Genomic DNA, 22,439 nt, shown 5'->3' on the forward strand with positions numbered 1-22,439 from the left:
GATTATTCAGTGCACGCTGTGCATGATTAATCAGTGAAAAAATTGTGACTGAATATGAGTGTGTTGTTTTTATTTATGTATGACTGGTTTTATTGTTTTTTTTTTTGATTTGATGATGGAGTTAAATAGATTTTAAGAAATGTATATGGTAAAATGTGCAAGCTTGTTCGTTGACGCTGTGTTCATCATGTTTTAATTAAGCGGTCCCAGTTGACAAATTCATTCAAATTGAGACTTAGTTTTTGATTTCATTGATTTTTTGCATTGCATTGAACAAACGGAATTCAGTGTTGTCTCAGTTCTGGGTGTCTGTTGTATTTGATGTGTCTAGAATACTATTAATATTTGAAAAAAGAATAAATTAATATGAGACTGCAGTGAGCGGTTGCGTTGCGGCGAGCCGGAGGCCCTACCCGGCAACGCAGGGCGTAAGGCCGAAGGGGTAGGCGACACACCCTGGACGGGACGCTAGTCTGTCGCAGGGCACCCCAAGCAGGGCTCAAACCCCAGACCTGCCACACAGCAGGCACCGGCAGAACCCACCACGCCACCATGCCCCCTCCACCTATATTTTGATATGTTTGACTGATTATAATTATTTGTTATTTAGTTAAAACCATGTTAAGCAACTATAGTTTTATTCATTTTACAGCATATTCTTACCACTCAGCACGATGGTGCAGCTGGTAGAGCTGTTGTCTCACAGCACCTTGGCTGTCTGGGCATAGCTTTGAATCTGGCTCAGTCTGTGTAGAGTTTGCATGGGTTTCTTCTTGCCACAGTCCAAATACATGAAGTTCAGGTTAACTGGTGACACTAAACTGCCCATACCATAGTGCATGTGTAGCTACCCTGGAATGAACCCCCCCCAAGTCTTGTACCCAGTGATCCTGGGATAGGCTTGGATTGTCGCAAACAGGACAAGGGTTTGAGGTGTGAGGTTTTTTTTACTGAATCCGTTCACAAGGGGATTTATTTGTTCTAAGAAATCAGGCTGTTATTTGAATTACCATTATTGCTTATGAAAAGTAGTTGATTGCAAAACAAAAATGGTTCTTTATAATGTTATATTTTGTCATTTTTTTATGCTTTTGAAGCCTTTCCCCATGCCTTTACACTTTTTCAACTTTTTAAGACACATTTTTATGATTTTATCTCAACGTTGTTTATGATAAAGTTCACAGCTGCCTGTGTCTTTCATGCAGGACAATTTTGGACATTGGTGAAAGAGGTGCTGTATAGCTTTTCTAACAGATAATGCTAGTCTGGACATTAAGCTTTTTTTTTTTTGTTACCATTGCAGCCATTTTAAATAAACTGTATCTAGTAAGAAAATAGATTAACATCATTGAGGGACAGAAACCTTTCAGGTTTGAGATGGCAAATGTGCATTACTGTCCCAAGATATCTGATACAAGTGGTCATATAACAGGAACTTGTTATGTCAGGAATGAGTGTACCTTGATCAATGGCACTACAGCTGTAGCATGACTTGGGACATAATTTCCTGCAGCACTGGACCTTTTCAGTTTGAATACCTCCCCCACCATACCTCACATTTACATTTATTCATTTAGCGGACACTTTTGTCCAAAGCAACGTACATCTCAGCAAAAGTACAATTCATGCATTACATTAAGAGAAGGAGACCTTACCTTACCTCACCTCACAGCCGACTACACAACTACTTGCCCAAGCCATGGTGACATCCCATTTGGACTACTGCAACTCTCTCTTGTCTGGCCTTCCTGCTACTGCCATCAAACCTCTACAGCTGATACAGAATGCTGCTGCCCAAGTTGTCCTTTAACTTGCCAAAACGTTCGCATGTATCTCCTCTACTCGTTTCTCTGCACTGGCTTCCCATAGCTGCCTGGATCAGATTTAAGACTCCGGTTATGGCCTACAACTGCACCAATGGAACTGCTACCAGCTAGCTACAAAACTTGATTATTCGCTACACCCCAGGGAGAGTGCAGACTTGGTGATCCCACGGATGAAAAGTAAACCGTGGAGGTTTTCGGTTCTGTCTCCGTTGTGGTGGAACGACCTCCCCCTCTCGCTCAGACCTGCTGAATCTTGTCCACCTTTAAAAAGGGTCTTAAAACTCATCTGTTCTGGACTCACTTTGCTCATGATCTCTTAAGTTCATGTAAGGTATACATGTTCATGATCATGCTTGGATCAATACTTTACAGAGCCACTCCTGCAACGTAACAAATGTTCATATCTTAAAAAAAAAAAAAGAACTACCAGGAAGTTCATTAGGAATCAGCAATATTGTGGTAAAGCTTTATACAGCTACTTGTGTGATGAACGTCAGTGCATATGGTGAAGGAAACTAACTACTTAAGAATCACACATCTGCAGCTATGGCTCTTTCTCCTAAGGTAATGCACAAATTGTATCTTCTACGAGATGTACGTCGCTTTGGAGAAAAGCGTCTGCTAAATGAATAAAGACAGGACATAACTTTTTATGCTGTGTAGAAGAGGTAACAAAAGGCTAAACAAAACCCGCCAAAAGCATTAGAAAGGGTAGGGGACCCAGTGGTGCATCAGTGAATTGCTGTCCACCCTATAGCAGAGGTTTTTGAGTCATAACAACAAACACTGGCAAGGAGGCCCAGAAAGCATACCTCAGCTCTTTTTTCTCTGGGGTTTTTACATGCACCCCCAGCTGTTGAGGTGATGGGGGAGTCCTGTTTTGAGGAGCTATAACTAGGTAATGACTAAAATGGATATAAAAGGGATAAAATGAAAAGGACCAAGGACAGCAGTAAGAAAACATAGCAATGCAAAATTTCACCAGATCCATTTAATTTAATGATACATGTGCAAATACATATGACGTGTGTCAATACTTCATTAGGTCTGTTACTTCATTTGCACGTGTAAACAGTCAGGTCTCTCAAACAGTTGATTAGCCTGTATTCTTACTTCAGAAGTTAATGAAAACTAAAATCCATTTGAGGATACATGTATAATTTCTCCTTTAAATGGTAATTCATTAGTACTCCAGAAAACTAATACTTCCCCCCCCCCATGAAGTATGAAAACTCTTTCAAAAACAAGACAAATCTAAAACCTCCTCATGGACTAAAGCCTTATACACTGAGACATCCTCCCCACAAGCACCCACTAACACGCTTTTTAACAGGTGAAAGACTTTCCAGGGAGAATTACCCTGGACTCCAGTGTAACAGTTTTATCTAGGGATACTTTTGAGGATGTGACCCCTGAAGCCCTTAGTACAAAGTGGAATTCATAGAGCATGGCAGCTCAGGCAGCTGAGTGGCACAGGCAGTTTGGCTCATGACTACAGGTAAAATAAAGAGATAATCAAGTTTTTTTGGCACCTGCCCCTTAAATCAAAAACAGTACTTTGTTATCAGTAATGTTCCATACATGGAACAGACTAATATTAGAGAGCCTACCACACAAGCTGAGAACCCTGTATCAGGAATATTCAAACTCATCTTACATACTGAACAAATAAATAATTAGGAAAGGCACCTTCACTACCATAAGGTCAGGAATGTAAACAGAAGGTAATGTCACCTACATTTGTATAAACAGTACAAATCTTAAATACATATTTGCAAGACATGGTTTTGGTTGCAGAAAGTGCTGTGCTGCAGAAATACAGCACTATAAAACAGTATAAAAGCTATAGTGGTGATAAACTATGCCACAAGACAGAGGTGAGAAATTTAAGCACTTCCAGAGCTGTTTGACACACCTTTCTTCCAAGTGGGTTTCACAAATCTTAAGGAAGAAAAAAAAAAAAAAAACCCCAAGCAGTTTCAACGCCTGAGTTTAAGTCACAGTACCCTATTTTTACCCACAAAGTCAAGCTTTAAAGAGAGCCATTCACACCTTGGCAGATCCTACTCTAGCCTTTGTCAAAAAGTTAGTGTGCTGTTGCAGTGCTGCTAGAATTTTGGACAGTTAATTCATGAGCTGTGACATCATCTACACACTCTGCAAATAACTGTGTCACTGCCTCATTCTTATGTACAAAAACTGATGGAGTTCTGGTTTTCTCTGTCTCTTCTGACTTCGACAGAGATATAGGCTCATTCAGCTGAACCGGTACTGTATGGGCAGTTACCCCATGTGCCTGTACTTGGATTGAATAAGATACAACTTCATCCACCTGAGCCTGCACAGACTGGACCCACTGCTCCAGCTGCTCCTGCAGGGCCTGGACCCCTCTGTGTACTCTTTCTTGACGACCCTGCAGCTCCTCCAGCTGATCTCGTGTCTCTCTGGCCCTCCGCTGACCCTCACTAGAGGTCTCCATACTAGAGAGAGCCAGTGACCGGCCCCGCATATGGTCTTCAAACTCCTCTTGGGTCAGGTTGAGTGCTGGTCCATTCAGCTTCTCAATAAATGCCACAGCACAGGACTAGGGAAAAGGCACATTCATTGGTTAAACATCCTCAAAGCAAAATAAAATTGCTTTACTTTAAATGTTCCTAATAAAGTTTATACAAGCCTATAAAATAATTATAGATGCACTGTAAATATTGGTCTACAGCTGTGGTGATGAACATTATCAACTGCATCAAACACAAATAAGTTGTCCTAATACAACATCATTTTAAAATTTTGCTTCACAGCCCTTGTGTTTCATGTAATCAATATCATAATGCAAGACATTCACAGAAAAATGTGTTTGGGTTTGTGTGATCACTTCTGCTGTTTTCTCATTTTTCTTGGCATTGTTAGGCTTGGAAGAATCTTGTTTCAGTGAGAACTTTACAGTGTTTCCATTGTGATTTTATCTTTTCTCTCAAATTTGTCATGCAGCTAATAGTGTCCTTTTTCCCCTCAATCAAATTGTTCTGAAATCCCTGCACTCCCATTTACCCTTTAACAAAGTAATCTTTAAATTTTAAGACTAGTTCCTTTAACTCTTTTTATTGCAACAGGAGCAAAACTGGGCCACATCAACATACAGAATATGGTGACAGCAATACAAACTAACTGCAAGCTTAAATCGAGGAAAGCAAATAATGTTTCCTAGAAGAAACCAACAGCCATTATCTAAGACAGCTGTCCGAGAAAGTACAAACCCATGAGTTGTTATTCAGATCGAGTTTTATGAGATAGTGCAAAGTTCATCACTAAGAACCTCCATGTATAAAGAGAACTATGATTACAGACAGCAGCTACACAATACATAGAGTCTAAGTTAAGAATAAAGCTGACAGGACTTTAAAAGATATCAATGAAAGACTGATTTTACATTTAGTATATTTCAATACAAGAACCTCCAACCTATAACTGCAAATGTTAATCTTAAATGAAAACTCAAGTTTAGTAGTTACCCAAGAAGTACAGTCTGTCCTATTGTCCAACAACTAGAACATGACCCAGTGAAATGGAAAACAGAAAAGGTGAAGGAGGAAAAGATAGAAAGAGAAAGAAGGGGATGTCAAAATATGACATTCAAAGGCAAACAATAACAAAACTTAAACAGCAGCATCCTCCCTTAGAGAACAAGTTCACTAATTCTAGTACAGAACAAAATTTTAAATAAAATGAAGTCATGTGAGCTGGAGGGCGGTGCCACCGTGGCAGGAACAGGGTTGAACTGAGACAGCTCCTCACTCCCACCCCTGTCTTTCCCAGAGAGCATAATGAGGACCAGCTGCTGCCACTTAAGGAGAATCAACTAAGACTTTAAAAGCTGCTGGTTCAATTATTGGCAAACTTGAAAGACTGGAGGGTGAGCAGGGGGATACTTTGAACGGGCTGTGGCATGTAAGCCATTTTCCCGTTGTCTTCTGGGTTTTGCTGATGTGTGTGCCTGTTTTTTTTTTTAAGAAATAAAATTTTTTTTTGTTGGATAACCTACTGTCTGCAACCTCAAGTCTACCTATGTAGCCACTTCTGCCCCACAACTGGCCAAAGCCATAACTGTTAATGTACAAAATCATGTTGGTACTCTAATAGGTGCTTGCACAAAAAAAAAAAAAAAAAAAGGGGCTACCCATTAGCCTATCCAGACAGTAACCCATTCCATAATCTTTATAAACTGGCTCCAGCTTCCACAAGCAAAACTGAAATGGTCCCTGAAACAGAATGGATGGATAAGAAGGAGTTACTAATGCACTTGGTGTCTGTAGTGGGCAGATATTGGCACAGCAAGTAGCACTGCTGTCTCACAGCACCTGGGTGGTGTGAGAGGATGTGGGTTCAGTCCTTAGTCTGTGTGGAGTCTGCATGTTCTCCGTGTGTCTGTGTGGGTTTCCTCCCACAGTCCAAAGAGATGCTATTCAGCTTTACCCAGAGTGAGTGAGTGTGTTCCACTGATATATGGAGGAATGACCCATTGTAAGTAATGCATCTAGCATTGTAAGTCACTTTGGTTAATAAGGTGTGTGGGCTAATAACAGTACATAGAGTTCATTTTTTAAATAATAAAAAAAAAAAAGCATCCACAAAATAAATATAGTAGCTGTTTTGCATTTTTTTCTACATTCTGCACTTCTATACTTTACTGGTGTTAGTAGCGTCTTCCTCACCCACCAGGTTGGTGAAGTAGTAGCCGCCTTCCCCAGCCATCAGGCTGTGTGGCAAGCCAAAGCGAATGATGTACTGCATGTTTGAGTGCAGCCGTGGTGGATTGGCCTTCAGCACCACGTAGATCAGGCCGGACAGGAAGTCATCAGCATTAGCAGGCTCATGACTCAAAGAGGCCAAAGCCTGGAACACATTCTGGCTGCACTTTGACACGCAGGTCAGTTTGTCCTGGGGGGCTCGCTTGGCATCCATCTCAATTATGGCTGTCAAGAGGGTGGGGAAAGACAAGAAAAATTCTTTACAATCTTATCATACAATCATAAAGTATCGGTGATATATTAGTTATAGCAGTGTGAACAGCAACATAGAAAATAATGAACTGTCACAATACATTTTCAAAAGCAACAGCCACTGATTTGTTTACTATACAAGGTGTTTGGGGAAAACAATTACCTGTAATGGCTGGTAGGAAAGGGTCACTGAGTGCTGACTTTTCTATAGGGACGGAGACACGCAGCATCTGAGGTGTAACCCAGCCGAGTGCCCTTTCATTTTCAAATGTAAAGTGTCAGCTCACAGAGGTGATTTATTAAACAATCATGTAATGACAAAAAGGTACCCAATATAAGAACAGAAAAGTAAAACAAACTAGTAATCATAAGAAACCTTTTTTTTTTTTTTTTTTTTTTTTTTTTTTAAATGTTGTAAATGGTATTAGGCCTATAGATATGAACACCGGACCATAATCTTCAACTGAGAAAAACAGGAGTGAGCATGAAGAATTGATCAACATGACTCTCACTTGATCCTCTTCTGTAGTGTCAGATCCTTCTGTTCATCATCAGAGCTGTCATGGCAGAAGACCCACTTGTGGAGCCGGGTCATGATGAGCTTCTCAATGTGCTCCATCACCTGTGCAGTCTGTTCCTCAGATAAGCCTGTGCATTGCATAGAGACTTTATTGCAGCAGTGCAAAGCCATTTTATTTTCTTTTTCCACCTGTTTTTCTCCCCACAATTTAGTCACCTAGTTCTATATATCAAAATACATATTCCTTGATAAATGTTACTCTCAAATTATACGCATAAGTTAGTATAAGCAGAAATAATTACTTTGACAAATCTTTCTGCGAGAATGTCAACGCACTGCATGCAATTAGGTTAAAACAAAGCTTAGAAAGAAGGCTGAGAAATTTAATGCATTGCAGTGGGACACTGCCCTCAACTTCATATAGTATACAGACATAGAAAGCGCATTCCCGCTATAAACATCCTACAAGCTCACGAGACGCAGAGCTGGTGGGACAAATGCTATACTCACTGCTGAAGTGTTCAGCAATGCTCTGGTAGAAATCATGGACCAGGTCTGACTGCTTCTGCACAGGCAAGTCCTACAGAGAGAGAATGTTTGAATTTTCTTTGCTCTGTACAAAACGTGTGTCACAGACAGACATAATGGCAGAAACCTTACATGGCAGGCCTCCATGGTTTTGAGAAAAGCGGTGCAGCGAGACTGGAGGCGCTGGGAGAAAGGCTTGCGCAGCAGCTTCAGGAAGTTGGTAAAGTCCCCTGGCTCCAGTTTCTGGAAGGCCATCAAGGCAGCCTCCTGAACCTCAGAAGGTTCTGCAAGCAATTTTAGGAGGGGAACAAATTAGAACTAGAAAGCTCAGGATCAGTCATCAGCCACCTCTTTTATTACATCAAATTGCCTGCTAAACAAAGCTTACAAATCCAACTATTTTTTACTGTTTGTTGAAGTTTGGGTGTGTTTTACTGATATACACAAGCTTAACAAGTAAATAAGGGTCACATTGGGGGGGGGGAGTTTAGGAAACAGATACATGAAAATGATGCAATAAAAACATAAATGTGTTTGCTTTCTGAAAATTACATGAAGATTTTTCGCATGAGAAGTCAGTGTACTGTGAAACAGGAAAGGACACAAATTAACAGGATTAACCTTGTTGCTTAGCAGGGGGAGATGAGCCCCAGAAGAGCCACCTTACAGTGTTTCCCTGCCGCACCTTCTCTAAACTCTTCTTCTCCTCAAACCTTGACAAGGGGTGAGGAGGCCTGCCATCACTGGATGTGGAGCCCTGAGCCTGAATGCTATATATATGAAAAGAAAAAAAATAAATCAGAAGACATAGCAGGGTTACTGTGTGGTTTGTTTAGACTACTGTCACATGTGTGGGGGGAAAAGGGGTTTCCTGTAAGAATGGTTCTCAACTTTATGTCTTTAATTGTATTTTCTATTAAATGTACATTGCTTTGGAGAAAAGCATCTGTTAAATGAATAAATGTAAATGTCTTGGTATGGCAACCCTGTCTACAGATTTCCTTTAAACCATGATCACAGTGAGAGAACCCTAATTTCAATTAGGGTAATAATAAGTTGAACCTAGTGATCAAGTATTCAGTTAAAATACCCACACACTGTGGTTCAGCATTTCCAGAATTTAAAACTTAACTTCCCTGTCCTCTCAATGAGATGTTATTACAACTGAACTTTCCAAACAGGGAATCTGCAATGAATCACTCTCTTACAGTAATGATGGTGATGACAAGGCCCATGTACCCAGCACAAAACCTTAGGAATTTGAAGTCCGTATATGAACAGACACCTGACAAGTGGCATCCCAGCGGACTGTGGTCTTACTCGTTGTGCTGTCTGTCCACATGTGCACTCCGGGTATGCTCGCGCCAGCACTTAGAGCAGTAGCCTTGCCATGCAGGGTTGCCATAGTACCCACAGCCGTCCTTGCAGTGGAACTCAGACTGGCTTACATAGATTCCTCTCTGCTGGGCAGCTTGCATGATCTTACCTGATAGTAACAGACAAAATAGCTTACAACAATACATTGAAATACTCAATTTTTAAATAAAACCCTGAAAAATCCAATGTGGTCCCTGTTACAGATGTTAAATATATTACACCTTATTTGTGCCAGCTCTCACTAAGTCTAAGGCACTTTGAGTTTGACCCTGTCAACTTGCAGGGATACATTTTCACATGCAGTGAGTTACAAAAGAAGACCAAAAGTTAAGTTCCAGCAAAAAGACGAGAAGCTGAAACAGGTCTTCGTGTTTTTGAATCAGTTATGTCACATTAGTTCCATTAATTTTAATTGGAAAGCTATTCCAGGTATATGTTAGCGTTGCCCCATGGCATGGCATCTGGATCTGCACCACGGCACGGGCCAAAGACGCAAATTCTCTAAAACAAGGTGTGTATTTAGCACATGACAGCATGACGGAGGGACACACTGCCGCCATACCGTTCAATTATAGGCTCTCCGGCATCTCACGCGTGAAATACATTATTTAAAAGAGCGGTTAAACGAACGGGCTATCCGTGGTCTGTCGGGACTCGGGACCCGTCAGTTGTATCGCGGCATCTCCGTCTCCGTACTTTTCCATTTTCTTCAACCTCTCCTCCAGTGAGTTACGGATAATACTGTATGAATATCTTTAAAAAAAATGTACACATAAATAACGAGGCTCTTACTAAATATATATATATATATATGATGATTTAAGATCTATTTCGTTTTAGTTCAACTGATTCCGCGCGTCAAGATCCAGACCTTAGTTTCCAGTTAACTATGTCGATTGATTACCTCAGTTCTGTGCCACAACACAACAAGCAGCTGCAAAACTTTAAAACAAAAAAAAACATCACATCCACGATAAAATTACAGATCGACAAATGTCGGAAGGGGGAGTACACCCGGTAGTTTTATTTATATTTATATATATATATAAGCTACTCACTCCTTCCCTGATTTTCTCCCGTCTGCATTTAACCCGGAAGTGCTTCTTCCAGGAGCCCAGAGCCATAGATATATAGATAGGTCGTTGCGTCATGATTGAAGGCATCGCCAGGCCGCCATATTGGAAAAATGCGATCGTCAAGAGGCACGCAATGCTATGCGTTTATGTCCTGTGCATTAAATCTGCATCAGCAAACAAATCTTAAAATGTTTAATAAGATCTTAAGGAAAGAAAATTGTGTGATGCAGCTTTATGGCTTAGTTTTATTGCCTTGGAAATATACCCAAATTTCAATAGAACTTTTATCTGGCCACGATTCCCTATAACATATTGTAGCATCCCCCCATGGAGCGACTAGAAACCAGCTCAGGAGTCGGGATAAAAGGGACATTCTCTTTAACATACTCTAAGAAAGCTCATCTGCCCCCTGAGATTTTAACTAACTTTTACCGCTGCATCACTGAGAGCATCCTGACCTACTCCTTCACAGTGTGGTATAGCAGCTCTACAGTGTGCGAAAGAAAAGCCCTGCAAAGGGTGGTGAAAACCGCCCAAGGCATCATTGGCACACAACTACCTGCAACTGAGCTTCTTCACTATAGCAGATGTTTACGCAGAGCACACAAAATCATCAAGGACTCCTCACATCCCAGTCACAAACTGTTCACCCTCTTTCCATCCAGGAGAAGATACAGGGCCATTCACACCAGAACCAGCAGGTTCAGGGCCAGTTTTTTCCCTACAACCATCACCCTACTGAACTCTACACTTCACTGTTAGGTCACTGATGTCTTACTGATGCTTTACTATTTTTAACTGCCTGTAATCATCATGCGGTTCTGCTCCACCTTGTACTTCCGGTGTTATCTCTATCATCATCATTGGCATCCATCAGTCTAGAAAGACCATGGAATTGCGCCTTGGTTTTGTCCGCTTCACGGTGGTTTGCATCGCCGGCCATGACTGTGAAGGCCCAATCGAGAGTGACAGTCCTTGCTGCAGTTGCAACAGATGTGCTGGGTGCCGTACATATGTTCCACTTGAAGCCTGACCTTCCTGCGTCTTCGCCTCTCCTCAGCCTGTAGTCGCAGCTTTTGTTTGCCACGTCCCAGACCTTGATGAAGTTCCCGCCTCCAGCTGCAACGATCAGTTGCCAGCTCCTCCCAGCCGTTCACATTAATGTCAAGCTCTCTCAAATCCTTTTTGCACACATCCTTGAAACGCAAATGAGGCCGTCCGGTTGGTCGTACACCAGAGGCCAGTTCCCCATGCAGGATGTCTTTCGGGATCCTTCCATCATCCATCCGACGGACGTGCCCTAGCCACCGTAGCCTGCGTTGCCTGAGGATGGTCTGCATGCTTGGCAATCCAGCCTGATTAAGGACATCACTGTTAGTAACTTTGTCCTTCCACGAAATCTGGAGGATGCGTCTGAGGCAACGCAGGTGGAATGTGTTCAATCTTTTCTCCTGGTGGGCATACAAAGTCCATGTTTCACTTCCGTAGAGCAGAACTCCAAGAACGCAAGCACAGTAAACTTTGATCTTAGTACGCCTGGAGAGCATGCCATTCATCCACACTCTCCTGCTGAGACTGGACAGAGTCGTGGCGTCTTTTCCTATTCTTTTATTGAGCTCAGGCTCCAGTGACATGGTATCTATGATGGTCGACCCAAGGTAATTGAATGCGTGAACGACCTCAAGAGTGTAGTTGCCGATGGAGATTGATGGAGGTTGAGGGGTACTTTGTCCCATAACATTGGTTTTCTCCAAGCTTATTTTGAGACCAAAGGCCTCAACTGTGCGAGAGAAGCAATCCATCAGCCGCTGAAGCTCTTCCTGTGTGTGTGACACCAGAGCAGCGTCATCAGCAAACAGCATATCACAGATGAAAACCTTTCGTATCTTCGACCGGGCCTTAAGCCTCGCGAGGTTATACAGCTTCCCGTCACATCGGGTGTGTAGGTAAACCCCCTCTGTGGAATTTCCGAAGGCTTGCTTCAGCAACACTGCGAAGAAGATCCCAAAAAGAGTTGGAGCGAGCACGCATCTCTGCTTGACACCACTTTTGATGCTAAAAGCGTCAGACGTTGATCCATTGAAACGGACTGTGCCCTGCATATCAGCATGGAAGGATTAAATCAGCTTAAGTAGCTTAGGCAGACAGCCGATTTTGCCGAGAACACGGAAAAGCCCACTTCTGCTGATGGTATCAAACGTCTTGGTCAGATCGATGAAAGCGACGTACAAGGGTTTCCTTTGATCTCTACACTTTTCCTGCAGCTGCCTCAAGGAGAAGATCATATCAACGGTTGATTGTCCGGCACGGAAGCCGCATTGTGATTCCGGGTAGATCCGCTCGGCAGTTTTTTGAAGCCTTCTGAGGACAACTTGAGCAAAGAGTTTCCCAGTAACACTGAGCAGTGAGATGCCACGGTAGTTGTTACAGTCACTTCAGTCTACCTTGTTCTTGTAGAGAGTTACAATCGTGGCATCTCGCATATCCTGTGGTACCACACCTTCTTCCCAGCACTGACACAGTAACTCATGGAGAGGTTGCAGAAGAGTGTCTCTTACACACTTGATGACTTCTGGCGGTATGCCGTCCTGTCCTGGAGCTTTACCAGCAACCAGGTGGTTGATGGCATTCTTGAGTTCCTCCACCGTGGGCAGGTCATCCAGCTCACTCATAAGTGGCAACTGTTCAATGGCTTCAAGAGCGGTGTCTAACACTGTGCTCTCGAGGTCATACAGTTCGGAGAAATATTCCAGCCAGCTCTCCATCTGTTTGGTTTTGTCGGTTATAATATCACCTGACTTGGACTTCAGAGGAGCTGTCTTATTCTGCCTGGGATCAATAGCTTACTTGATGCCATCATACATCTCCCGGAGATGACCGAAGCTGGCATGGCTCTGAATCTTGTTACACAAGTTGAGCCAGTAGTCGTTCGCACACCGCCTGACTGTTCGCTGAACTTCTGCTCTGGCTGCTCTCAGCGCTCGCTTGGTGTTCTCGCAGGGTGATCGTTTGTGTTCCAGAAAGGCGGCACGTTTCTTCTCAACGGCTGGAATCATCACGTCAGAGTACTCCTCAAACCAATCGTTCACTTTCCTAGACTTTCTCCTGAAAACTGCCAAGGCCGTGTCACGAATTTTGTCCCTTAGGTGATCCCACTTCGAGGTGACGCTTTCTGTAACGCATCTGGTGGGTAGTGTTTTCTCAAGGCAGTCACGGAATATCTTTGCTGTCTCTACATGCAGTGCCTTGTTACCATTGATGTGGGGCTTCCCATAGGGTTTCGAATGATGTAACTGCTTGGGCATCAGGTTAACTTTTGAACACACAAACGAGTGATCCGTATCGCAGTCAGCGCTCTGGAAGCTGCGTGTAAAGAAGACATTGTTCAAGTTTGCACGCCTAGTGATCACCAAGTCCAGTTGGTGCCAGTGCTTCGAGCGTGGATGTCTCCAGGAAACCCTGTGCTGTGGTTTTGCGTTGAAGAAGGTGTTAGTAATGCACAGGTTGTGATATGTGCAGAGTTCCAGAAGGCGCTGACCGTTTTCATTTATTTTTCCCACACCGAAATAGCCTAAGCATGAGGGCCAAGAATCCCGATTAGCTCCTACTCTTGCATTAAAATCACCCAGAAGGTATACTTACTCATTTGCAGGTATGTGTTCCAGGACGGCATGGAGATCGTCGTAAAACCGGTCTTTTGTTTCGGGCAAAGCACCGAGGGTTGGTGCATAGGCGCTAACTAGGTGAGCACGGCCGGCACAGGTTTGTAGCTTGATGCAAAGTATCCGTTCTGATCCACCCGGACATAGTTCCACCAGTTGCAAGAGACCGTTTCTGATAGCGAAACCCACCCCGTGTTCTCTTGGTTCACCATCTGATTTTCCTTGCCAGAGAAATGTGTAGTCAGCCTCCATAAGGGATCCTGACGCAGCTAGCCTTGTCTCCTGCAGTGCGGCAATGTCAACACGAACCCTCTTTAGTTCATTGTTGATTACGGCAGTCTTCCGTGCGTCACTCACATTTTGTAGATTATCAGTCAGGCCAGTTAGCGTAGACTGTACATTCCAGCAGGCAAGCCTAAAGACCTCCCTGTTTTTCTTGATTATCTTTTTGCCTGGTGCTTTAATTTCAGTCCGCTTGTCGGCTTGAAAGCCTTAAGCCCCACGCACCCAGTGAGGCAGGTGAACTGTGGCGGGACAACACCTCATTGGCCGGGGGCTGCCCAGCTTGAGACGGGCGGTAGCTGTCCAGTGAGATGCGATGATCTCTCCCACCGTCTGAGACAATCCCTGGCGTTCATTCTTTACGCCAAACGAGTAAGAACTTATAACCGGTATCTATTGTCTCCTGTGTCGTTTCGTTGGAGTGACCCCTCCAAGGCGCAAACCTGGGCATTGATTTCGGGGGTCCTGAGATGCCCAATCATCAGAACCCCCCCCCCGGCCGAGTTGGCATGTTCCAAAGGAGAGCAACGCAATACATTTGATGCCAGTCTGACTGCAGGAGCTGCCGGTAGGGTGTCAAGGACATCCATCCGCCTTCGGGGCTCCACTCCGGATTTTCTGTCTGGGTTTACTCCCATAGCATTACTGAGACTGCCTTCTTGACCGTTGGACCTTTTGTGTGTCTCATCCGCTCAGTCCGCCGAAATCCATCTTCACATGCTTGGGTGAAGATCCCCTAACTCACCGAGGGTTTGAGGCCCATCGGCTACCCTCACCTGGTTTAGCCGGCCTGTCGAAGCCATTGCCTGGGGTGTGGCCGCTGTCGCATGCAAACAGCTTACGGGGAGCCACAGGTGAGAGCCGAGCATTAGGTGGGGACCAAAGGTAGACAAACCGCCCTGAAGAGGGCGCGACATGTTCATCCACCAGAGGTGATACCCCTCCCTCACACCCCATACACCCCTCTATATCTCTATATAATAATAATTATAAGTGTAAATAATTGATAATTCATAGCATGTCCTAGTTATCTTTGTGTATATGTATATACACATTTTTCCAAACTGCTTGTCCCATACGGGGTCACGGGGAACCGGAGCCTACCCGGTAACACAGGGCGTAAGGCCAGAGGGGGAGGGGACACACCCAAGACGGGACGCCAGTCCATCACAAGGCACCCCAAGTGGGACTTGAACCCCAGACCCACTGGAAAGCAGGACCCGGTCCAACCCACTGCACTACCACACACACACACACACACACACACACACACACACACACACACACACACACACACACACACACACACACACACACACACACACACATATTTTCAGAACCGCTTGTCCCATGCGGGGTGACGGGGAACCAGAGCCTACCCGGCAACTCAGGGCGTAAGGCTGGAGGGGGAGGGGACACACCCAGGACAGGACGCCAGCCCCTCGCAAGGCACCCCAAGCGGGACTCGAACCCCAGACCCACCGGAGAGCAGGACTGTGGTCCAACCCACTGCGCCACCGCACCCCCCGCATGTATATATATAATATGGATAAATGTATATATGTATATATGTATAATATAGATATATAATATGTATACTATCTGTACATAAACAGTGCATTATCCTTGCTACTGTTGTACATACTCTATAGATATTTATGTATACGTATTCCTACTGCTACCTGCTCAACAGCTTCTGTACATACTCTCTGCCATATCCTATTTATTTACTTGTATATTTCTTATATTTAACTGCACTTGTTCATTTGCACAATTTTACTATTTGCACTTTTGGTAGATGCTAAACCGCATTTCGTTGCTGTGTGCCTGTTCTATGCAATGACAATAAAGTTCTATCTATCTATCTATCTATCTATCTATCTATCTATCTATCTATCTATCTATCTATCTATCTATCTATCACATACATGTCTTTCAGCAGCAGTCTTAACAAAAATGCTTCAGATAGTACAAGTGGCACAAAATACTGGAGAATCCCCCTGGGTCACTCCCAGCCCCTCTACTGCGCCCCATGCTTAAGGGGCTACCCCCGGAACTCCCCAGAATTCCCCTCTTGAACACTGAACATAAATAGAACGACAACCAATCAGCACAACACACACACACACACACACACAACTGCGTACATACATGAACACTAATATCAACTATTTACACTAAGCTGTTATTACTCCCCTCAGTGGTTACAATACTAATGCTGTGATTGTGAGTGAGGATGGGTACATGTGTTTGCTGTCTTGGGTATAAAACCTGGAGATTCCAAATGCTTCATTATTTTGTGGATTTATCTTGAATAATTTACAGATTTCCATACAAAGAAAATGGAAAGACCAAATATGATAAGAAGCTGCAGACGTGATCGTCCACCAGGAAAAAAATTGTGTGATCTGGAGGAAACACTTTAGCAGTGATCGTTTGATCAGACCAGACAGATCGTTTTCTTAAGGGAGGTAGCTGTGCCCACTTTATTCAACTTTCCTGAACATTTAGAGGCATTTGCTACAGTTATATTATGGAATGCTAATAGTCTGTATAACACTGTAACATTCAGTTACAGAATCATAATTAGTCTGACAGAGGTACAAAACAGAACTGACTAGTGGAGTTGCTGTGATTTTGACCATGAGAATTCATAGAAAGTTTGTCATGTCAAACTTCTGAATAATTGTTAATGTGATCCAAGTTATCACCAGAATATTTTCTGTTGACTGTTTCAGGATGCCCTGCCAAAGAAGAAGTGCACCCTGGATTTACTTTGAGAGAATCTATAATAAAGTTTTTTCTTGGCAAAAGTTTTTCTTTTTATTTATTTATTTTTATTCAAAGCAACAACTTTTGACTGGTCTCCTTTAAAATCAATGTTTTAAATCTGCTCATCTATATACATTCCAAGAGAGTTAAGATCTTTCTACAGTTTAATTGCAGGCTGTATAGTTTTCTTTTTAATTCCTCAACTGATGGATTTAACTACAAAATTTAGTAGCTTATACTTCTATCAATAGGCACTTTAACAGCAACTGGTAGTGCTAGAATCACAATAAAGTATGCATTTTATTGTCCATTTCTTTATAGGCCTCGAAATTTTCATCCTCCATTCAGTTCAGTTCAAAATGTATTAACCACAAATTAGATGTGATAAAATTACAGAATTATATACATTAGTTAGCAAACGTTTAAGTTAACGTCTTCGGTGGCCAGATACCATCTGGTATACTGTATATGGCTATAATAACAGAATACTGAGATTACAGTATTTTATGTAAATTGTGCAAGTCCATATCCTAAGAAAATCTCTGTTGTATAATAACAGATGCTATAAATGTGGAATGATGAGATTATTCTAATTATGCATAGGAAGCTCTTGATATGGGAAACCAGGCAGGACTTAGATATGGAAACATGTGGAATCTTCCCACAGACTCAAGTACATCAGTTAATACAAAATATAGCTTACACTTTATCATGTTTGAAGAGACATGTAGAGAACTCAACATTTCAGAATTTTTATTTCAGTACTGACAGTAGTCTATACCATATGCCAGTGCCTACAAACTAAAACTGTACATAATTCAGTACATGATTAGTAAGCTCACTCACACACAGTCTGAACTGCTTGTCCCATATGGGGTTGCAGGGAGCTGGAGCCTAACCCAGCAACACAGGGGATAAGGCTGGAGGGGGAGGGGACACACCCAGGACGGGACACCAGTCCGTTGCAAGGCACCCCAAGCGGGACTCGAACCCCAGACCCACTAGAGAGCAGGACCATGGTCCAACCCACCGTTAGTAAACTTCCTGGCATTATTCAGGTTTTTGTCTAATTGATAATACATGTCTGGCTTGATCAACTGATAGAAAACATATTTAGCTTTAAAATAAGCTATATGTAGTGGAAATTGGGGGGGTGCAGTGGCGCAGCAAGCTTGGCCGGGTCCTACTCTCTGGTGGGTCTGGTGTTCGAGTCCTGCTTGGGGTGTCTTGCGACAGCCTGGTGTCCCATCCTGGGTGTGTCCCCTCCCCCTCCAGCCTTGTGCCCTGTGCTGCTAGGTTAGGCTCTAGTTCGCCATGAACCCAAAGCAGTTTCAGCCAGTGTGGGTGTGTGTGTGTGTGTAATGGAAATCAGTTGACAGTTGCTCAAGATGGAACACTCTTTAGGAGAGCGGTTGAGTGCATCCAAAACCTTGTCCTTTTATTTACAAGTATGAAGAATTTTTCCAGTATGGCACATGATGTTGCCATTGCAGCACAGACGTTATCACTGTGTAGGGCCTATTTATGTATATCTATGGCGAGAGCAGGTCAGACTGGTTGAACTGCATTCTGGACAAGTCATGTACACCTTGTGTTGAAACCCCTTTTTTTCAGTCACTTTTTCATGTCAATTTTTTTTTAAATTTCAACACCAAAGCAAACACACACACACACACACACACACACACATCATCTGAAACTGCTTGCCCCATATGGGGTCACGGGGAGCCGGAGCCTAACCCAGCAACACAGGGCAAAGGGCTGGAGGAGGGAGGGGACACACCCAGGATGGGACACCAGTCTGTCACAAGGCACCCCAAGTGGGACTCAAACTCTAGACCCACCAGAGAGCAGGACCCGGTTCAACCCACTGCACCCCCCACCAAAACAAACATACACAATTATAACAATAACAGAAAATTTTTTTATCAAACACATATACAACTCCACATTTTTTGTCAGGGTTTACAAGCATATTCCACACAAGTTATACAATTCAAAGAACAAAACCGTGCCTCTTGCTTTCTTATTCTTTATATGCCTTGAAGTCTTAACATATTGCTCAAGATTAAATTTCAAAAGGTTAATATTAGGTTTAGCATTTAACCATTGAAACAACTCATCTCTCTGGCAATTTTTTACTCTCTGTATGTCAGAAAACTATTTTTTCCATATACTTAATCTTATATTTGCTACAGCAATAATAATAAACACTCATTTTCAAAAATGTGAAGTGTTTTATTAAGATCAATTCATGTACAACATATAAAGAGCATTGGTCCTTCCTTACGCAATGAGTGCAATAAAGTATTCCACATATTAAAAATGTGGAACATTAAGAAATGGCACTACGGTACAACTTGTGAAGCTATGTGACAGGAGTCGTCAAAAACATTTTTCACATTGTCCAATGTGCATGTGGTTTTTGGAAAATTAATCAACTGGGTCATGTTGCTGGCTTGAGCTTTTTCTTTTTTGGCTTCACCATCTGAGGCAGTGGAATTTTGAAGGCAGTCCTGAAACAGAAACACAACTACTTTATGGCAACTGATTTGAAAGCGAGTAAAAATGACTTAATTACTGTAAAAATCAGAGAAGCAAGTCTGCATTGGGCTGGACTCACTCGCATGTTGTGCAGATCGGGCTGAAATTGCAGAATACTTGTGGGAAAAGAAATGCCATGTCAAATGTGCATCAAACCCAACAATAACAAATACAAAAATACCAGTTTCCTCTAGTATTCTTAATAAACACTTTATAGTGAAACTAAGCAAAAGAGGGGGTATTCATAAGCCTACTTGCAACTATTTTAAACATCATTGAACAAGAGTATTCTATAACATACTCGACAAACACACGGAGCAAACATAGCCTATCTCTATGAGGTTGCGGTGACAGAAACAGGCAGCCCTGTAGTCCACATGAACTGGAGGTGGCAGGACCAACTGGGAACGCTGGTTGGCATCTGGCAGGAACACCCACTATCCAGAAAACACAGACAGAAAATAAACCAATTTAGGATAGATTTTAAAAGGTTCGGAATAAATTTTAGCTCTATACCATGTGCATTCTTACCAGCAAATACTGAGCTAGAGCAGATTTCTGGGGAATCTTCAGGTACAAGCCCCCTGTAATGTCACAGGCCTAGAAAAACGAAACATAGCACACCCACAGATTCCTACAAAAATTCCCACTTCAGAAATGCTGTTCATAGCAAAAGATGCTCAACAACACTAATGAAAAGGTAAATACTCCAAACAAAAATATGTAAGAATAAAATGTATATGATTCTTACATTAACCCTCCTGATATCTGATTACAAAAGCTTAGCTGTACATACTTGCTGCAGAAGACCCGAGTCAGTGGCCAAAACACAGGCGTCAATTACAATGCTCTATAAAAGAAACATAAATCAGATATTTCAATCTGATCTCAACACATATAAAACTAAATTTAAACTAAAAGAATAAGAGCCATCTTACGTTCTTCTGAGCAGCAAAGATCACGTTCATAAAATTCATGTACTGCAAGGCACAGTCTTCAGCAGCCTTAATAACCTGTTCAAAGAACTATATTCATTGGTCATATTTAAAAATAAATGGCAAAATATATTTGAAAAGATTTCTCTAAAGATTTACCAATATTCTTGATTTCATTTCTTGCCCAGCTGGAATTGAAAACAAAAAAAAAAATGACTAAAACAACCACAAATTTGAATGACTATTTCAAAATGCTACGGTCACAATAATGGTATTTCAAAATTCCAGTTATTTTAAAAGACTACAGCACCTTCCAACTCCTTTGAGACTCGATGGATATCTGAACAGAGTAGGGTAAGGACAACTGCACAATTTTTTAATTGTACAGATAGCCAGCCATGTACATATCAGTACCACTGCATTTGTAAAATAAGTAATGGAGCAGATGAATACCTACATATATGTAGCATCTTTTACATATATTTTTAACGAGATTAGGCAAAATCATTGACAAACTGAACATAAACATAATAGTATCAACAATGAAGTACACCATTTACTACTTTGAGTGGACAGATGTATCGTTACTTTAATTTTATTCTGATATGTGGAAGGATACAGCAAAGTGCTTTGGCAAGGGATCCAGCCAATAGAGTGTCAGTCTGGTGGCCCTTTACTTCAGCTACAAAAAGCAACATGTTAACCACAAATATAGACCACACATTTGGCAATGTAGAAGGGAACAGTTTGACTTCTCAAGGATGTCACTCACTCCTGGCCATTAGGTTCCTGACTTCTTCAGAAATTTGATCATTGGTGACAGCCAGGACCTCATACTTGCCATCCCTGCTGGAAGACACTGCATCATCTCCAGCTGCATCCCCAGCCTTCCAGTGCTTGCTGGGGTACAGAAAATGGCTGCATACCAAAGGACAGCAAGATTATTAAAAAAAAAATAAAGAGCAGGACCAAAATATGCAGCAATCTCTCAATCCTCTTAGTATTAAGAAAGGTGCCATCCTACCTCTCTTGGCAGTGGCTGGCAATAATGGCTAATTTGTTGGTCCTGTTCATCACCAGGTGTGAATTCCCCATCACCATGACAGAATCTAAACACTTTGACAAGGTAAACTGACAACATGAAGAGAAACATTATGTAAACATACATCAAACATTAGAAATGCACAATTTGTTCCCAAACGCTAAGATGAACTAGAGCTGGAATTGTACTGTATGATCACACACACACACATTTTCAGAACCGCTTGTCCCATACGGGGTCGCGGGGAACCGGAGCCTACCCGGTATCACTCATAAGATATTCTTGCTAGCAATAAACTATGGGACAGCATCAATTATAGGACAGTGGCATCAGAAGCAGAATCCATCTCAGTGGATGGACATCTCACCTCGGGCTCCCGCTGAGCTTGCTGACCCCACCATATGGGGTTAACGTCCACAACCACAACTAGAAGGCTAACTTCATCTTCTGAGAGAGGAGTAAAAAGCCACATGATGAATGAGTGAAACAACAGGGAAATTCTACTCGGTTGTAGAAGCATAGAAAAAGCAACATATACATGATACATACTGAACAGATAAAAACAGATATACGTTAGATAATTCACATCACCGGCGCAGCCAGTCGAGTCGACTCTACTTGACTTAGTTTTTACAACTTAATAATTTCTAACGCAAAAAAGAGTAATCTCAACATAACAAGAACCGACATTTTAGCTGGTATGTACTCATAATTAACATTGACCTCACTAACAGATGTGTCAGTGTATACTGCAACAACAGACTTTGAGGTAAAATGTTAATTTACTAACCCGAAGCCATTGCTACTACACTACATCCTACGGTCAGACTGCTGTCGTCATAAATGTGCGACGAATTGCTAGTACAGGCAGTTTCGCT

General features: G+C 42.4%; 2 protein-coding genes across 5 annotated transcripts; both read right to left on the bottom strand.

Moving 5' to 3' along the window:
* Positions 1 to 2,811: 2,811 nt before the first annotated feature.
* LOC108934753 (rab5 GDP/GTP exchange factor-like) lies at positions 2,812 to 10,352 on the bottom strand. Of its 3 annotated transcripts, none has more exons than XM_018752828.1 (9): positions 10,307 to 10,352; positions 9,192 to 9,357; positions 8,493 to 8,641; positions 8,004 to 8,155; positions 7,854 to 7,923; positions 7,336 to 7,471; positions 6,987 to 7,078; positions 6,540 to 6,796; positions 2,812 to 4,410 (listed from the first exon to the last, which is right to left on the bottom strand). In XM_018752828.1, the coding sequence occupies exons 1-9, from the start codon at positions 10,332 to 10,334 to the stop codon at positions 3,913 to 3,915; spliced, it is 1,548 nt and encodes a 515-aa protein (XP_018608344.1). In that variant the 5' UTR covers positions 10,335 to 10,352; the 3' UTR covers positions 2,812 to 3,912. The 3 variants fall into 3 exon arrangements, with proteins under 3 accessions (XP_018608344.1, XP_018608345.1, XP_018608346.1); XM_018752829.1 differs by lacking the exon at positions 10,307 to 10,352 and adding an exon at positions 10,153 to 10,262; XM_018752830.1 differs by lacking the exon at positions 10,307 to 10,352 and having other exon boundaries at positions 9,157 to 9,229.
* Positions 10,353 to 18,906: 8,554 nt separating this feature from the next.
* Positions 18,907 to 22,432, bottom strand: gtf2h3 (general transcription factor IIH, polypeptide 3). Of its 2 annotated transcripts, none has more exons than XM_018752807.2 (13): positions 22,352 to 22,432; positions 21,929 to 22,008; positions 21,544 to 21,650; positions 21,292 to 21,437; positions 21,139 to 21,201; positions 20,830 to 20,859; positions 20,679 to 20,707; positions 20,523 to 20,609; positions 20,381 to 20,434; positions 20,116 to 20,184; positions 19,886 to 20,021; positions 19,664 to 19,700; positions 18,907 to 19,556 (listed from the first exon to the last, which is right to left on the bottom strand). In XM_018752807.2, exons 1-13 carry the CDS (start codon positions 22,359 to 22,361, stop codon positions 19,487 to 19,489), a joined length of 918 nt encoding a protein of 305 aa, XP_018608323.1. In that variant the 5' UTR covers positions 22,362 to 22,432; the 3' UTR covers positions 18,907 to 19,486. The 2 variants fall into 2 exon arrangements, with proteins under 2 accessions (XP_018608323.1, XP_018608325.1); XM_018752809.1 differs by having other exon boundaries at positions 20,523 to 20,597; positions 22,352 to 22,430.
* Positions 22,433 to 22,439: the final 7 nt, after the last annotated feature.

This window comes from Scleropages formosus, chromosome 1 (genome assembly GCF_900964775.1).
Source record: "Scleropages formosus chromosome 1, fSclFor1.1, whole genome shotgun sequence".
Classification (NCBI taxonomy): domain Eukaryota; kingdom Metazoa; phylum Chordata; class Actinopteri; order Osteoglossiformes; family Osteoglossidae; genus Scleropages; species Scleropages formosus.

What these genes read in the sequence shown, in the direction of transcription:
- LOC108934753 (XM_018752828.1), bottom strand. Translation starts at nt 10,334, where the DNA reads ATGCAGACGGGAGAAAATCAGGGAAGGA. An exon ending in GTGGACAGACAGCACAACGA is followed by an intron (nt 8,642 to 9,191) that starts GTAAGACCACAG and finishes TCATATATATAG; the next exon opens with CATTCAGGCTCAGGGCTCCA. An exon ending in GCTACTACTTCACCAACCTG is followed by an intron (nt 4,411 to 6,539) that starts GTGGGTGAGGAA and finishes CCTTTTCCCTAG; the next exon opens with TCCTGTGCTGTGGCATTTAT.
- gtf2h3 (XM_018752807.2), bottom strand. An exon ending in GCCAGCCACTGCCAAGAGAG is followed by an intron (nt 21,438 to 21,543) that starts GTAGGATGGCAC and finishes TTTGGTATGCAG; the next exon opens with CCATTTTCTGTACCCCAGCA. An exon ending in AAATGAAATCAAGAATATTG is followed by an intron (nt 20,610 to 20,678) that starts GTAAATCTTTAG and finishes CAATGAATATAG; the next exon opens with TTCTTTGAACAGGTTATTAA.